The sequence below is a fragment of the Herpailurus yagouaroundi genome, unplaced genomic scaffold (genome assembly GCF_014898765.1).
Source record: "Herpailurus yagouaroundi ecotype Mexico unplaced genomic scaffold, PumYag 163, whole genome shotgun sequence".
NCBI classification, from domain to species: domain Eukaryota; kingdom Metazoa; phylum Chordata; class Mammalia; order Carnivora; family Felidae; genus Herpailurus; species Herpailurus yagouaroundi.
Window position 1 is genome coordinate 10,212,021 of NW_024412404.1, and position 18,264 is coordinate 10,230,284.

Here is an 18,264-nt window from a genome sequence, read left to right on the forward strand (position 1 = left end):
CTATCCTTTATGGAAAAAGACAACATATTTTTTCTTGGGTCTGAATTCAATCCAGGATCACTTATATTTGGTTATTTACCACATCTTTTAACTTAAAAACTTTACAATGAAGTAACTTGTCATGAAATGTCCTAGTCACTTAAAGACCCAAAATGGATCAGAGATTCAAATGTCAGAGTTCAAGCTATGTAATCATTAGTCAAAACATAAAAACATAGTTGTAGGGGCACCGGGGTGGCTCAGTTGGTTAAGCATCCAACCTCAGCTCAGGTCATGATCTCACGGTTCCTGGATTCAAGCCTTACATCAGGTCTCTCTGCTGTCAGCATGGAGCCTGCTTCAGATCCTCTGTCTCCCCCTGCCCTCTCTCCCCTCTCCTGAGCACTCTCTCTCTCTCTTTCAAAAGTAAACATTTAAAAAATTAACAACAACAATAACAACAAAAAACATAGCTGTAAATCTTTGAGCTTGGATTACACAATTTTTCTCTTAGATAAAACACCAAAAGCACAAGTGACAAGATAAATTGGACTTCATCAAAATTTAAAACTTCTGTGCTTCACACGACTCTATAAAGAAAGGTCAAAAAAACAATAAGAATAGAAGAAAATGTTTGCTAAGCAGGTGTCTAATGAGCTTGTATAGAGACTATAAGAAAAGAACTCCTAAATATCAATAATAAATGAACAATCCAAACTAAAATGAACAATGTATTTGAACAGACCTTTTTCAAAGAAGATACACAGGTGACCAATAAGCACATGAAAATATGCTCAGCATCATGACTCAGCAGAAAAATGCAAATCAAAGTCAAAATGAGATGCCACTTTACCCTAGAATGCCGATAATTTAAGGACAAGCCGTAACAAGAGTTGTCGAGGATATAGAAATTGGATCCATTTGTACATTCCTAGTGTAATTACAAAATAGATCTTGCACTTTGGAAAATAGTCTGATTATTCCTTTCTTTCTTTCTTTATGTTTATTTATTTAGTGGTGACTGAGTGGCTTGTATGACTCTTGATTTCCTCTCAGATCATGATCTTACAGTTCATGAGATCAAGCCCTGCATTGGTCTCTGTGCTGACAAAGAGTAGCCTGCTTGGGTTTCTCTTTCTGCCTCTTCCGTGCCCCTCCCCACTCTCTCTCTCTCCCTCTCTCTCTCTCAACAAGGAAATAAATATTTAAAAAATAAATATATTTATTTTGACAGAGAGCACGCACCACCCCCACCCACCCCCCCCCCCGCCCCCCCGTGAGCTGTGGAGGGGCAGAGTGAGGGGGAGAGAGAATCCTAAGCAGGCTCCACACTGTCATTGCAGGGCTTGGTCTCATGAAAACATGTCAACAGAAAAACTTGTTAAATGAATGTTAATCGTAACATCAATCATAACTGCAAAGGTGGAAACAGTCTAAATGGCATGCCCATGCAATGGAATACTTATTTGGCAGTAAAAAGGAATAGACTACCGATAAGTACTACAAACATGAATGAACATAGGCTGAGGAAAAGAAGCCAGATACAAAAGGCCACGTGTTAGAGGATTCCATTTATATGAAATGTCCCAAATGAGCAAAGTCCATAGAGGCAGAAAATAGATTTGGGACCGAAGCAGACAGAGGAAGGAGAAAAAAGTGGCATGACTTCTAAGGGGTTGGGGAGAGGGTGAACGCTGAGTATACAGTAACCAATGAATTCTGTACTTTAAAAGGATGGACTTCGTGGTATTTAAATTATTTTACATATATGACAAGTCGATCATATTTATGAAAACTATTTAAAACATTTTTCATTCAGTTTGTGGTGTGTTTTTAATTACACAAACATTTCCCACAGAAGTTTGTATGTACCATTTACCATCTAAAGTGACTGCCACGTGACCACAGATTCAACAGCTTATAAATTAATAAATCCTTCCACTTTCTAAATGATACAATTCTCGAGAAAAGTTTTAAAAGTGGGGATATTTATACTCATTTAAAATCTCCTTTTGAAATGAGAGTTTTCATCTTAATAGTGTAACTTGTATTTTTTGAAATTTTTGTAAAATGCAACCACATTGGGCTTTTGTGGTTTTTAACCATTCATTCAACAAATATTTGAGCTGAAATTCTATGATCAGGAGCCAAGTGTGCAGTAATAAATCAAAGAGACATGAAATAGTGGCTAATATTAATTAGATCCTAGCTCTGTGTTGCTATACATGGGTTAAGAAACTTGCTAAAGTATCCTGAAGTAGTAAATGACCACCTTTACAAGTTTTTGCTGTTAATTTTTTTTAATTTTTATTTCTTTTTTGAGAGAGAGAGGGAGAGACAGAGTGCAAGCCACAGAGGGGCAGAGAGAGGGGAAGACGCAGAATCCAAAGCAGGTTCTTGGCTCCCAGCTGTCAGCACAGAGCCCGACGTTGGGCTCGGACTCAATCCCACAGACAGTGATGTCATGACCTGAGCCGAAGTCGGCTGCTTAACCGACTGAGCCACCCAGGTGCTCCAGCCTTTCCAGTTTCTTGTTTTAATTTAGGTTAAGGTAGACTTCTTAATTAACTGTAGCATATGTGCAGAAGACTACAGAAATCCTAAGGTCACAGGATTTTTCTAAACTGAGCACCTTTGTGTAATTGGCATCTGATATTACTAGCACCTCAAAAGCACTCTTGTCCCCTCTTATCCCCGATTAAAAGTAGCCGCTGTCCTGTCTTCTAACAGTATTGGTTTCTCTTGCCTGTTTCCAACTTCATCTTAATGCAGTCTTACAATAATTATTCTTTCGTCTTATCTTCCTTTATGCACCATTAGAGTTGTAAGGTTAATTCATGTTTTCTGTAACTGTAAGTCATTCTCATTCTCATTGCTCAGTAGTGTTCTGTTACCATAAATGTTGAAAATTTATGGAGTTATATTCTTCTGGTGATTGACATTTGAATTGTTTCCAATTTGGGATAATTATGAATATTGGTGAAATCTTTGGGAAATATAAGAATACATTTTTATTTGCTGTACATCTAGAAGTGGCATTGCTAAATTGCAGGGGTGGTGAGGGTGGGGTGTGCATATGTGCAGCTTTGGTTGATAGGAACACACAGTTTTCCAAAGTGGTTATCTCTTTATAGTCACATGACTAACATACAACTCTTCCAGTCGCTCCACATTCTTATCAATACTTGATATTTTCTTTTTCACTGTAGACATTCTAATGGGTGTTTAGTGCCTTTTTTTTTTAAGACCTCTTTCCACTTTTTTTATACTATGTTGAAAAAAACATAAAATTTACCATCTTACCCACTTAACTACAGTGTATAATTCTTTAGCATTAATATATATTCAGATTTTTGTGGCATAAATCTCCAGAATATTTTCATCTTTCAAATCTGAAACTTTATGCCCATTAAATAACTCCCGATTATCCCATTATCACAGCCACTGGTATCCACCATTCCCCTTTTATGTTTTATGAATTTGACTACTTTAGGTACCTCCTATAACTGGAATCCTATAGATTTGCTTTTTTGTGACTGACTTATTTCACTTAACATTGTATCATTAAAGTTCATCCATGTTGTATGTAGCATGTAATAGGATTCGCTTCTTTTTTGAGTCTGGATATTATATAGATATGCCACGTTTTGTTTATCCATTCATCTGTCAGTGGACATTTGAATTGCTTCCACCACTTGGCTATTATGAATAGTGGTACTATGAACACGCAAATAACTGTTTTAGGCCTTGCTTTCAGTTCTTTCGGATGTAAGCTCCAGAGTGGAATTGTTGGATCACATGGCAGTTCTATTTTTAGTTTTTTGAGGAACTTCCAGATTGTTTTCTATAGCAGTTTTCACTATTTTATCATCACACCAACATATGTGGTGCCTTAAAATTTTCTTACTTTGCTACATGACGAGTAATGTGGAGCATATTTTCATATGCTCATCATCTGTTTGATATTCTCTTGTGTCGAGCCTGTTCAAATCTTTGGCTGGTTTTCTATTGTGTTTTTATTACTCACTTGGAGAAATGTCCTTATATACTTTGGGTAAAAATACTTTATCAATTATATGTATTATAAATATTTCTCCCACTGTATTGCTTGCCTGTATGCCTTCTTAATCTCTTGCTAGTTAATGTTTTTCATGAACAGACGTTCTTAATTATAATATAATCCAAGTTCTTTTTTTTTTTAAGATTTTATTTTTACATAATCTACGCCTAACATGGGGCTCAAATTTACAACCCTGAGATCAAGAGTTCCATGCTCTACTACCTGAGCCAGCCAAGCGCCTGTACAATCCACCTTCTTAATATTTTTCTTTATAGTTATTAAATGTGGTAATCTATTCTAAATTGGTTTTACCTGCTTCAAGGTCATGAAGATGTTTTCTTTCAAAAATGTGTTGTTTTAACTTTCATATTTATATCAACAATATAACTCAAGCTACTTATGTGCAGTAAGGGTCAAGATTCATAATCTGGTAAATCACTTTGCCTTCATTCATTTTCTTGGCCCTTTTTCATCTTTTGCATTTCCATTTGAATTTTGGCACAAGATTGTCAACTTCCACCCAAAACAAAATAAACTCTGATAAGATTTTGCTTGGGATCCCATCACATCTGGAAATCCATTTGGGGAAAATTGGCATCAATATAATAGTGTCTATTCCATGAACATGGTAGTTCTGCATTTATTGAGATCACCTTTAATTTCTTTTAATGTTTTATAGTTTTTATAGACTTACACAGGTATAATACTTGTCTTCCTCCATTTAGACTGCTATGAGAAAATACCAGACTGAGTGGCTTCTATACAACAGAAATATATTTCTCCCAGTTCTGGAGTGTGGAAGTCTCAAATCAGGATGCCAGCATGGGTGGAGTAGGGGGAGGGATGGGGTGGGGGGAGTCCTCTTCTCTTTGTGTTGTCATATGTATGAAGGTGTTAGGGAGTTCTGTGGTGTCTATTTATAAGAACACTAATCTCACTCGTGAGAGCTTCCCCCATGTGACTTAATTACCTCCCAAAGGCCCTACCTTGTAATACCACCACAACTGGGATTCAAGATTTAATATATGGATTTTTGGTGGTCACAGATCTTCATACCATGGCAGTATTTAAGCAGAATATTGAACCTAGATCTGAATTTAGAGACTCGTTATGCTTAATTTTCTGATGTTCACTGAATGACATTTGGAGAATATGAGAAAAGCACAGATAACCATGAATAAATAGCATTTTAGCATTTCTCATACAAAGATTAGATAAATGTAACTTTGTTCTTTGCTTGAAAACTTGAAAATTATCTGGTATAATTTTGTTTAATACATTATATATCATTTTGTATTTGAGATTATTTGAAAGCAAATGTATTCTTATTTGGCTGTAAAAGGACATATAAGTATAGAAAAAATTTTAATATAAATAATTGTGTTTAGGGGGAAGGTCCTAAAGCCAACTCTACTCAAGGGATGCCTTGGTAGCAATGATTGTTAACCATCTGGAGTGACAGAAGAAAGTGATATTGGGTAACTAACATCTTAAGAAGTTTCATCTCAAGTTTATGTAATATTATTATAGCAACAGAAATGGGATAATAATTTTGCTGTTCGTTACTCCATTTTGGTCACAGGGGTGGGCACCTTTATCATTTACTGATTATGTGCTGATTAATGTGGTCAGTGTCTCTGCTGTGTAAATTTGTGATTTATGGAGGGAGTTTTAAACAGAATTGGTTGGTTTTATGTCTTGTCAACATTTTTATGTAATGTTTTCGTGTGCACTAGGACCACTGGGCTATATTTTAAATACTTCTGAGACCTTTATAGCACCCCATGGGTACGATACAGTGTAAGAAAAATCAATAATTATTCAAAGTTAATTGTTGTATTTTGCATTTACCGTGTCAACTGAACCACCTTAATCTTATAATATGGGTATGCTAGATCCTTGTGATAGCATGGAAAGGTCACAGGAATTTTAGGAGCATTGCTTTATATATTAATTATTCTGTCTAATAAAACCATTCACCCAAGTGCTGAAGTCCATTTTTAATATTGAGGGTCCCTGGTTATTTGCATCTGGCTAGATTTGTCCCATTGTGGCATTTGTGTAAGAACAAAACAGTTAGGCTCTTTTCCAGGGAATCCTCTGTTGTCTATTTTGCAATACTGTATCGACAGCGAAAGAAACCACAGATTGCTTTCGTCTCCTTTCACAAGTAATAACCACATACCACAGACTCCTGTTCTGCCTGTTGTTTGTTAGTCAAGTAACCTGGGTTACTCTGAGTTGTGTGGAGGCAACTAGTCTAAAAACTAAATAGGCTTCAACCCTTTAAGAAATAGTCATGTTTAAAAAGACCTGAAATGGAATAATACAGAGCTTTAAAACCAATATCCATTGCACTCAAGTTTAGGTTTCTTGTTTTCTATAAACAAATGCACTCTGCTTTTCCAGGTTTTAAGAAGAGGCAGTGATGAAGAAAAAGTTCTCTGTTTGGTTCGGCAGCGCACAGGCCACCATTGTCCAACAGCTGTGATGGTGGTCCTCATCATGGTGTGGGACGGCATCCCTCTCCCCATGGCCGACAGACTGTATACAGAGCTCACTGAAAATCTGAAGTCCTACAACGGTCATCCCACAGACCGAAGATGCACGCTCAATGAAAAGTAATCAAATTTAGTTATTACTGCTTTCCTGTTCAGACCTCTATTATGTAATATTACATTGTTAGTTAACTACCAATGACGTGTATTATATGGGAGAACATAAATTTAGGTATTCTAAAACTAAAAATAATGAAGTGGGGTTTTTTGTTTTTGTTTTTTCTTTAATAGAAATTTGGTTTCATAGTGAGTTGAGACCCTTTTAGGATATTCTCCTTTGGTTTCATAGTGAGTTGAGACCCTTTTAGGATATTCTCCTTTACTCATTTATTTATTTTTAGTAATCTCTACACCCAACGTGGGGCTCAAGCTCACAATCAAGAGTCTCATGCTCCACCGATTGAGCCCGCCAGTCACCCCATCCTCTTTCTTGTATAATATAATTAATCATACCTATTTTTCTTTTCTGTCTGCATATTAAGTGGCATTAAAGAATATTTTTCTTTCTTGCAAGTTATATAGTAGTTCACCCATGGTTTCTTTTAGTTCTTGTTGAAATTGTAAATTTTAAAAACCTGAATTTGTGATGTATTTAAAATTTATGCCAGTTGGGGCACCTGGGTGGCTCAGTCTGTTAAGAGTCTGACCTCAGCTCAAGTCATGAACTCATGGTTCGTGGGTTTGGGCCCCACTTCAGGCTCTGCACTAACAGTGCAGAACCAGTTTGGGATTCTCTATGGCTCTCTCTCTCGCTCGCTCTCTGCCTTGCCCCCACTCACATGCACGTGCTCACTCTCTCAAAATATATAAATAAACTTGAAAATTTATGCTAGTCAATCATGGGAGGAGAAGATCTATTTCTATCATTTTTTCCATTTAAGCCAACTCCAGTGACTAGAGAGTATTTAAAGAAATGTCATTACATGGGGCACCTGGGTGGCTCACTCAGTTGGGCATCCGACTTCGGCTCAGGTCATGATCTCGTGGTGAGTTCGAGCCCCGTGTCGGGCTCTGTGCTGACAGCTCAGAGCCTGGAGCCTGTTTTGGATTCTATGTCTCCCTCTCTCTCTGACCCTCCCCTGTTCATGCTCTGTCTCTCTGTGTCTCAAAAATAAATAACATTAAAAAAAAAAAAGAAATGTCATTATACAAAATATAAACAAAAATATATGACATCCCCTCTGTAATCTCTACACCCAATGTGGGGCTTGATCTTGGCTTGTGAGTTGGAGCCTACTTAAAAAAAATAAAGAAAAATTAAGAAAAATTCTTATTGACAGAATAGATGCAAGAATATTTCAATGAACTCTTATCATATATACCCCTCACATAGATTTCATTATTGTTAACAATTTGTAAAATTTGCTTTTTTACACATGCACACAAACCTACTTGGGGTGCCTGGGTGGCTCAGTTGGTTGAGTGACCAACTTCGGCTCAGGTCATGATCTCACTGTTCGTGAGTTCGAGCCCCGCATCGGGCTCTGTGCTGACAGCTCAGAGCCTGGAGCCTGCTTCGGATTCTGTGTCTTCCCTCCCTCTCTGCCCCTCCCCTGCTCACACACTGTCTGTCTGTCTGTCTCTCAAAGAAAAAATAACAACAACAAAAAAAAACTACTATTATTAGTGCTATTTTTATTTTTTAAATTTTTTCTTTCTGGATTATTTGTCAGTTAGTTGCAGGCTTGATACCTTTTTCCTGTAAATACTACTCAAGAGTATATTCTAAGAATGACAAAATTCTCTTACATAACTCCTGTACAGTAATCAAAAACAGGAAGACTTGGGGCACCTGGGTGGCTCAGTTGGATAAGTGTCTGACTCTTCCTTTCAGCTCAGTTCATGATCTCGCTGGTTTGTAGATTCTAGCCCTGCGATGGACTGTGCACTGACTGTGAAGGGTCTGCTTGGGATACTCTCTCCCTCTCTCTCTGACTTGAGCTCTTTTTCTCAAAAATAAAACATTAACTTTTTTTAAATCTCATGCCTTGTCTTTCATTGTATTGATATTTTTGAAGTCCTATTTTTTTAAATTTTATTATTACTTATTTACTTATTTATTTTTTAATTTACATCCAAGTTACTTAGCATATAGTGCAACAATGATTTCAGGAGTAGATTCCTTAATGCCCCTCACCCATTTAGCCCATCTCCCCTCCAGCAAACCTCTATTTGTTCTCCATATTTAAGAGTCTCTTATGTTTTTGTCCCCTTCCCTGTTTTTATATTATTTTGCTTCCCTTCCCTTATGTTCATCTGTTTTGTATCTTAAAGTCCTCATATGAGTGAAATCATATAATATTTGTCTTTCTCTGACTGACTAATTTCACTTAGTATAATACCCTCTAATTCCATCCATGTAGTTGCAAATGGCAAAATTTCATTCTTTTTGATTGCCAAGTGATACTCCTTTGTGTATATATACCATATCTTCTTTATCCATTCATCTATCAAAGGACATTTGGGCTCTTTCCATACTTGGCTATTGTTGATAGTGCTGCTGTAAACACTGGGGTGCATGTGTCTCTTCAAAACAGCACACCTGTATCCTTTGGATAAATACCTATAGTAATGCAATTGCTGGATTGTAGAGTAGTTCTATGTTTAATTTTTTGAGGAACCTCCATCCTGTTTTCCAGAATGGCTGCACCAGTTTGCATTCCCACCAGCAGTGCAAAAGAGATCCTCTTTCTCCACATCCTCGCCAACATCTGTTGTTGCCTGAGTTGTTAATGTTAGCCATTCTGACTGGGGTGAGGTGATATCTCATGGTGGTTTTGATTTGTATTTTCCCCTGGTGATGAGTGATGTTGAGCATTTTTTCATGTCACTTGGTCATCTGGATGTCTTCTTGGAGAAGTGTCTATTCATGTCTTTTGCCCATTTCTTCACTGGATTATTTCTTTTTTGGTTGATTTTTGATAAGTTCTTCATAGATTTGGGATACTAACCCTTTATGTGATATGTTGTTTGCAAATATCTTCTCCCATTCTGTCGGTTGCCTTTTAGTTTTCCTGATTGTTTCTTTGCTGTGCAGAAGCCTTTTATTTTGAGGAGGTCCCAATAGCACATTTTTGCTTTGGTCCTAATTTTATAGACAATTGCTCAGTTTGAGTTTGATTGCTGCTTGCTAATGTAATTCAATTGAGAAATTATTGGCAGGACTATCATATTTAGTCCATAAGATAAGGACCTACTTTCATTTCATTTGTCCTATGATCAGTGATATTGACTGTTTGCAAAAGCTCTTGTAAGTCTCATGAACTTCTACATTTCCTGTGTTTTTAATTGTTTAAATAACTGTCAACTTTCAGTGAAACTACAATTTTCTTTCCTTTCCATGTGTCATTTCAATGACATAAATGTGTTATTTATTTTTCTATTTGGCAACGTTAATGTCCTTCTGTAATTTCAAATTTAATCCCATTTGCATACCCTTTTTCTTCCTTTTCAAGTTGTTGTAACATTTTGTCATTTTACAATATATCTTCCATCTTGGTAAGAAGATTTAGGGGTACTTAGACGATTCCTCCCCTTCTAGGATCTTAAATGATACTTTTTGTATACTTTCTTATCATATTCAGTGTTACCTTACGTATTAGACATTTCCCTGATGTTTACAATTTAAAAATACTAATAATAGTTTCAAACTTTACATTTCTATATTCTTTTCATTGACTTTTTAAAATATGGGTTTTTGTTTGTATTTTTTATCATTACGTAAGAACTATGCACATACTATTCAAGTTTTGAGGATTATGCAATTAGAAACCAAAGAGTGCTTTTTACCCCTTGGTTTCATATCTTTGTATGAATATTGTAATCACTGCCATCCTTACTATTGGGTCTGTTAGGACCTCAGAAATGCCCCCAATGTGATAAAACAACCAAATTACTTTCAGTTCAATTTTTTCATTTATAACCTTAATGAAGACTTTTTAATGGTTTTTTTTTTTAATATTTTATTTATTTTTTGAGAGAGAGAATGCGAGTGGAGGAAGGGCAGAGAAGAGGGGACAGAGGATCTGAAGCAGGTACTGCACTGACAGACTGACAGCAGTGAGCCCGACATGGGGCTTGAACTCACAAACTGCAAGATAATGACCTTAGCCGAAATCAAGAGTCCAATGCTTAACCAACTGAGCCACCCAGGCGCCCTAATAAAGACCTTCATTAAAATTGAGAGTGATCTCACATGCAAAATATCTTATCCACTGTCAATCCTCAGAGAATTATATCAATGTCAGTTTATAGATGAAGGAGCTAAAGTCCAAAGAGCTAATGAGATACTCTAATTTTCACATCTGATAGGGAACAGATCCAGGATTAAAATCTAGATTCTTTATTTCCTCTCCTTGGACATATCCATATGTATATTTCTGTATAGTTTATTGCTATTTATTTGGATTTCCAATCGTGAGCAAACATTTTAGTTAAAAATTGGCCTATATTCAAGGGCATTTAGCTTTGGGTTGTCAACACTATACTTAAGGTAAAATCAGTAATAAAATAGATGTGTCAAAATCAATTCATTAGTCATCTATACTTCTAAAATTATAGGAATCTGAAATGTTCTTTCTGAGGTATTGGCCCGCTTTATCAGTTCATTCCCTTGCAATTATCATCTTACAGTCGTACCTGTACATGTCAAGGAATTGATCCAGAGACTTGTGGAGCTTCCTTCTCTTTTGGTTGTTCCTGGAGTATGTATTTCAATGGATGTAAATTTGGTAGAAGCCCAAGCCCTAGAAGATTTAGAATTGATCCAAGCTCTCCCTTACACGTAAGTGCCCTTTTTTACTTTTAAATTTCACAATGAGTTTATAAGTACATTCCTTAAAATGTTTTTTAAATAGTAAAACAATTAAATATTTTAGAAGTAGTGGAAAAAACAGTAAGAATATATATATGTAAATAGTTGAAAATTCTCAATAAATTAGGTAAAGTCTTCATCTCTGAGCCCAAATTACCACTGTCCCTGGCTCCCTCCTCCTTCTCCCCAAACCCCAGAGACAATAATTGTTCAAAGAACCTAGAATTTTATACCCAGCCAAAGTAGGAAAAATAAATAAAACCATTTGCCAACATTTCAAAGACTCAGAAAGTTTACTACCCACAGAACTACTATGAAAGAATTACTAAAGGACGTAATCCAGAAAGAAGATATATGAAACCGGAACCAATCTGTCCGGGACACGAGGCCATGGTGAGCAAAGAAATTAGTCAACCTTACTGTTAAGTTTAAATAAGTTGAGTACTTACATTTTTTTAAATTAAAATAACAACCGATAAGTATAATTCCATACTCTTACCAGCTCAAGGGTGGGTAGGCACTGGGAGGGGGTGGGGCACCTACAGGAACTAAATGTGGTGATGTTTTATGCTTTGTTTGGAGTGGAGATGATTTAGATACCAATTAACTCTAAGATCAGTGTTTTTCAAACTTTGAGCTGTGACCAAGAATAAAAAACATTTTATATTATAAACTGCTATACAATAGATATATGCAAGTAAATAATTAAAACAAAACCTTCAGTAAATAATACTTCATCTTATATGTTAGAGAAGATATTAAAATATTAAAAACTTAATATCTAATTTAATTATAGCAAAGGATCACTGGTATTCACTACAATACTTTTTATAAAATTTCATTGTTCTTTGTTAGATGTGACTTACTAAATTGACTTCATAGCCCTCTACTGAGTCATGACCCACAGCTTGGAAAACACTGCTCTAGAATTTGTCAGAAAAACATATATTTAAGAAAGCATATGTTTAAAAATTTTTTAGATGAATTTAAATAGAATTTTTGCATTTTAAAGTAGTGTGGGGAAAAAATCTTTCTAAGGAAGACAACCTATACATAAATCAGCAAAAGGATTTTTAAAAGTCATTAGAATACAAGATAAATAGGAAACACAAAATACAACAGCAGGAATGATTCTCAATTATAGCCATAATAAGGTGAATATATCATCTTTCCAAGAACCTCAGAATTAATAATGATCCCTTTAAAGAGGTAAGTGGAATTATTTAGCATTTTTTAGAGTTCCTGTCTGTTGCAATAAAACATGTAAATGATTTTAGTGAGAGAACTATCATTTACAGATAAAATACCTTAGAAGAAATCTAATAAGTATGTTAGGGGCACCTGGCTGGCTCAGTCTCAAGAGTGTGCAACTCTAGATCTTAGGGTCATGAGTTGAAGCCCCATTGGGAGTAGAGCTTACATTTAAAAATCGAAGAAGTGTATTAGACCTCTAGGGAGAAAATGATAAAACTTACTAAAGACTATACCTGATCATGGAAAGGTGCTATGTTCAAACATAAGAACACTTGATAATGTGATGTCCATTCTCCCTTAAAATTAATCACTTTTCTTTACAAATATCTTATGATGAAACTGCCTGTGTATAAATACATCAGAGTATTGACATGAGTGTTACATTTTTATTCTACAACATAATAATATTATATGAATCATGATCTTTTTCTATGGTCTTTATAAATAATGAGTAATATCTATATAGTGCTTATAATACAGGAAGAAGCATTTCTCATTCCAGGAACTGACAGAAGGCCAGTATGAAGCTCAGCAGGCAAGAGAGAGTAAGGTGAATGCAGTGGCCTTATATGTCAAACATTTTGGAAAATCATTGAAGGGTTTTAATGAGAATAGTGGTACAACTACCCTTGTCTTTCAAAGGGGTCTCTTTAGCTGCTCTTTGAATAATGTATTAAAATTGTTGAAGAGTGTGTTTAGCAAGTTGAGCTAGCTTTAAGAATAAATAGTCCAAGTGCACCTGGGAGGCTCAGTCAGTTAAGCTTCCAACTTTGGGCTGAGGTCATGGTCTTGCGGTTTGTGAGTTCAATCCCTACATCAGGCTCTGTGCTGACAGCTCAGAGCCTGGAGTTGGCTTCGGATTCTGTGTCTCCCTCTCTTTCTGCCCCTCCTCCTTTCACACACTCTCTCTCTCTCTCTCTCTCAGAAATAAATAAACATTTAAAAAAAAGAAAAAAAGAATAGTCCAGAGAAGGGATAATAGTAACTTGGAATTGGTTGTGACAGAGGACATAGTGGATAGTGGTAGTCTGGAAAGGTTTTCATAATCAGATGGTAGTGCTATTTCTTGACATAAGGTTTCAAAAAGGCAGATTATGAATTCAGTTTGGAACCACTGGGTGAGAGATTTCTATGGTAAATCCAAGTGGGAATGTCAGGTCAATAATAACAATCTGAAGCTCAAGTGTGATTTCTTGTCCAGATAGTAATTATAACCACAGATGTGGATATGACAGTCCTAGAGATCAGGTTTAGGATGAAAAGAGAAGAGGAATATAGGCTTGAGCCCTGACATGTTAGGACCTGATATGAAGAAACCTCTATATCTGACAAACACATTTGTTTTAATGAAACAGAGTGTCAAGATCCTTACATTATGAATAATGAGACTTACATTTGTAATGGTCACCTATATAAGCTTTATTTAATTTCTGTGGGCCTAATTTATTTCAACATTTCCACACAATAAATATTTCCTGATGACCATATACTCAGTCTAACTTCTGATACTCTTTGTGAATTCATTATCTACCAGTAGTAAAACACAATTACTCCACTTAATATTTCAGGTGTTACAAAACATAATCAAAATATTTTCAATAGGTACTTAAATCACAATTGTGAAGTTTTCTTCAAATAAATGAAATAATTAATGGGTGAGTATAGTCAGGAAGTTTTTTAAAGGAGGGTCCTGACTTTCCTGACGATATTTATTAAGCTATATTAAGTTTCACAAACATGAAAACAGATGAAAGGAACAGAGTAATTTAAATATATGCCAAATAGATAAATTTCTTTTTCAGTGAAAGAATCAACCTAATCAGTAGGAAACAAAAAAGGTTATTACCACTGATGCTTTTCAGTTGCTCAAATTGGGGTTTGTTAAAGGCACCCAAGAATTAACTTCCTGGGGCAGGTGGGTGGCTCAGTCGTTTACGTGTCTGACTCTTGATTGCAGCTCAGGTCTTCATCTCAGGGTCGTGAGTTCAAAACCCACATTGGGCTCCATGCTGGTTGTGGAGCCTACTTTAAAAAAAGAAAAGAAAAAGAATTAACTTCCTATGTCTATACTGTGTGTGGCTTTGGCTTTTATAATCTGATACGTATCCACATGAAGGTCTTTCTGTGTTCTTGGCATCCATCATATCTGAAATGAAGCAGAAGCCTTGAGCCTCCTTAATTCTTCCTTTCATCCTTGCTCTCAGTTTCCCTTCCATAGTCTTCCTTGGATGTGATTGATCATTTATCAAGTCTTTGATTTGATTTAGAATACAATCCTCTCTGAAAAATTATCACAGTGCTCTTTCAACTATTGTTTCCAAATTCTCCTTTTGTGTTGGATACCTCATACTGTCATCAGTGACATTTTTAATGGAGACTCTTGTTAAAGACTGTTCTCCTTTGAAAAGTCTTCCATGTTTCTTCCATCAGTAGCAATCCAGATTCTTGATATGGTGTCAAGGCTCCTTACAGTCCTACTTGATTTAAGTGCCCAGTACTGCTAAATAAATATAAAATACGGTTCTTGTATTTATATTTAGCAACGTGAGCAGTTTTACACCTTATCTCTAACACCATTTACATTTCTAACTCACTTACAACATAGTTAAACCATAACAACGACTAAGGCTTTCAATTTTATAAAAAAACAACCCATTTTATTTTCTGTGGTATCTCTTTTATTAGGGTAAGTATGAATTGTGCATCAACCACACATCAGCAATGATTTATGACTCTTTTTCACACACCTAAAACTTGTATGTCATTATGAAACAACTTTTATGGACTGTCTTTTCCTATAGGAAAAAAACCTTGAAGATAATTTACAGAGTTTGGCTACACGATTAGCTCCAATTTATAAGCAGTATGCTCCAGTTGCTTACCAAAACCAGGTATGTTTGGGGACCAGATGCAGTACTCTTGAACATGGTTATCTATCTTTATAGAACAACTTCAAAAATTATCTAGCCTGGGGGTGCCTAGCTGGCTCAGATGGCAGAACATGTGGCTCTTGATCTCAGGGTTGTGAGTTCAAGCCCCACATTGGGTGTAGAGATTACTGTAAAGAAAAACTTTTTTCTATTTTTTTAATTAAAAAAATATGTATATTTATCTGTCTTTAAAAACTTCCTGTTATGACAGTTGAATTAAATTAAAATTCCAGAGTGACAGAATTCTGGTTATTTCTAGAAATATAATTTATAAAAGCAGAAATGCATGATTGATTCTACACAAGAAAATTCATCAGTCCAGTATACTGAATATATTAATAGAACAAATGACAAAAACCACATAATCTCTCTGTATAAAGACATTTGACAAAAGCTAACACTTTCATGATTAAAACAGTCATCAAAATAGAAATAGAAGTGAATTGGCTCAACCTGATACAGGACATCTATAACAACCCACAGCTAATATCATAATCATGATAAAAGACTAAAACATTTTTTGCTTTATATGTGGAACAAGACAAGAATATCTACTCTCAGGGTGCCTGAGTTGCTTAGTCAGTTGATCCTCTGATTCTTAACTTCGGCTCAGGTCATGACCTCATGGTTTTTGTGATTGAGCCCTGAGGTGGGCTGACAGTGTGGAGCCTGCTTGGAATTTTGTCTCTGCCTCCCACCCTCTGCAAAATAAAGAAATAAACTTAAAAAAAAAAAAAAGAATATCTACTCTCACCATTTCTATTAAACACTTTGCTGAAGGTTCTATTAAGGACAACTGAAAGAAATTCAAAATTTAAAAATTTTGTGCTTCAAAGGACATCATCCACAAATTAAAGGAGGAGCACCTGGGTGGCTAAGCTAGTTGAATGTCTGACTCTTGATATTGGCTTAGGTCACGATCTCCCAGTTTGTGGTTCGAGCCCCATGTTGGGCTCTGTGCTACAGGCATGGAGCTTGCTTGGGATTCTCTCTCTCCCTTTCTCTCTCTGCCTCTCTCCCAATCATTCTCTCTCTCTCTCTCTCTCTCTCTCCCCCTCTCTCTCCCCCTTTCTCTCTCTCTCCCTCTCTCTCTCTCTCCCTCTCTCTCAAAATAAATAAATTTAAAAAAATAAAAGAAAAGAAATGAGGGTTGAGGGAAGCAGGGAGTTGATCAGAGGGTACAAACTTCCAGCTAGCTATAAGATAAATACAATCTGGGCATCTATTGCACAGCATTGAGGCTATAATTTAATTAACAATACTATATTATATATTTACAAGTTTTTAAGAGATCTTCAATTATCACTACACACACAAAATAAACCTCATAGTGTTAAGGGATTGAGATGTTACCTAACCTTCCTGTGGCAATCCTTTTGCAATACACACATGTGTGCAGTCATCACAAGGTGGAAAATACGTGTAAATATCTTTTAAAAGTTTGTTTACTTTTGACAGAGTCTGCGAGAATGGGGGAGGTGCAGAGAGAGGATCCAAAGTGTGCTCTGCACTGACAGCAGAGAGCCCAATGCAGGGCTCAAACTCAGGAACCGAGAGAGAGAGTTGGGGAAGGGCAGAGAGAGAGAGGGAGACACAGAATCCAAAGCAAGCTCCAGGCTCCAAGCTGTCAGCACAGAGCCCTACGCGGGGCTTGAACCCACAAACCGTGAGATCATGCCCTGAACCAAAGTTAGATGCTTAACTGACTGAGCCACCCAGGCACCATAGAATTTCATTCCATTTTAAGGCTCAATAGCATTTCATTGTGTGTATTTACCCAGGCACACCAATGTCTTTTTATCTTAAATATAACCAGAGACCTATGGTCTATATTTCTTAAATCTTTATTTGTATTGTCATGAATAACATCCTTTCTGTTAAATTCAACTTTTCATTTTAAAAAGAGTTATAGGGACACATGGGTGGTTCAGTCGCTTAAGCGTCTGACTCTTGATCTCAGGGTCTTAAGTTGGAGCCCTGCCTGAAGCCTACTTTAAAAAATTAATAATAATAACAATAAAATAAAATAGTTATAAATTCATTTTTTATACTGGTTTATGAATACATGTATATTTATAGACCTTGAGGACTCTTCCCACATAATTAATGCACTATGTTCGTCTCTCTTCCTAATGGAATAAATTAGGCTTGCTCTGCTTGTTTATTCACCAGCAGCAGGTATTTTTATCATCCTACCATCAGTCACAGCCAGGGATTTGCATTTTACTTTGTGTACTATCAGACTCTTCCTCCTGAATGTTTCTGAGCTACACATCCACTACTTTAACGCACTATGGTCATAAATATCTGAAATTGCAATGTGTCATTAGTGTAAAAGCCTTGTCAGGAAGTGACTTTTATTCTTTACTGAAGGTGATTCTTCCTGTCTCTCACAACTGTGTGTCATACATTTCTTTTTTAGGTAGAATATGAACATGTTGCCCGAGAATGTCGGCTTGGCAGCAAAGAGGGTCGTCCTTTCTCTGGGGTCACTGCTTGCCTAGACTTCTGTGCCCATCCCCACAGGGACATTCACAACATGAATAATGGAAGCACTGTGGTATGTACATAGATGGCTTTTGATTCTAAAAGCTCCATCTCTGTGTGGTTAGGCTGAATATGATTACTGGTAAAAATTTTATTTTAGGGGCCCCAGGCTGACTCCGTCAG

At 36.2% G+C, this 18,264-nt stretch overlaps 1 protein-coding gene and 1 long non-coding RNA gene across 6 annotated transcripts in view; one reads left to right on the forward strand and one right to left on the reverse strand.

Annotated features, from left to right (window-relative positions):
• The window catches only part of TET1 (tet methylcytosine dioxygenase 1), a 136,458-nt gene that overhangs the window by 100,070 nt on the left and 18,124 nt on the right, over nucleotides 1-18,264 (forward strand). For 4 of the 5 annotated variants that reach the window (XM_040485206.1, XM_040485209.1, XM_040485207.1 and 1 more), the window contains 5 exons: nucleotides 6,449-6,660; nucleotides 11,230-11,380; nucleotides 11,717-11,803; nucleotides 15,466-15,555; nucleotides 18,017-18,154. In XM_040485206.1, coding sequence (XP_040341140.1) covers nucleotides 6,449-6,660; nucleotides 11,230-11,380; nucleotides 11,717-11,803; nucleotides 15,466-15,555; nucleotides 18,017-18,154 — 678 coding nt within the window. The remainder of the gene's footprint in view (nucleotides 1-6,448; nucleotides 6,661-11,229; nucleotides 11,381-11,716; nucleotides 11,804-15,465; nucleotides 15,556-18,016; nucleotides 18,155-18,264) is intronic. The other variant, XM_040485210.1, reaches the window with a different exon arrangement.
• Nucleotides 14,065-18,264, reverse strand: part of LOC121036710 (uncharacterized) — a 35,617-nt gene continuing 31,417 nt past the window's right edge. The window contains exon 3 of the long non-coding RNA XR_005793447.1: nucleotides 14,065-14,689. This is a non-coding gene — a long non-coding RNA (uncharacterized LOC121036710). The remainder of the gene's footprint in view (nucleotides 14,690-18,264) is intronic.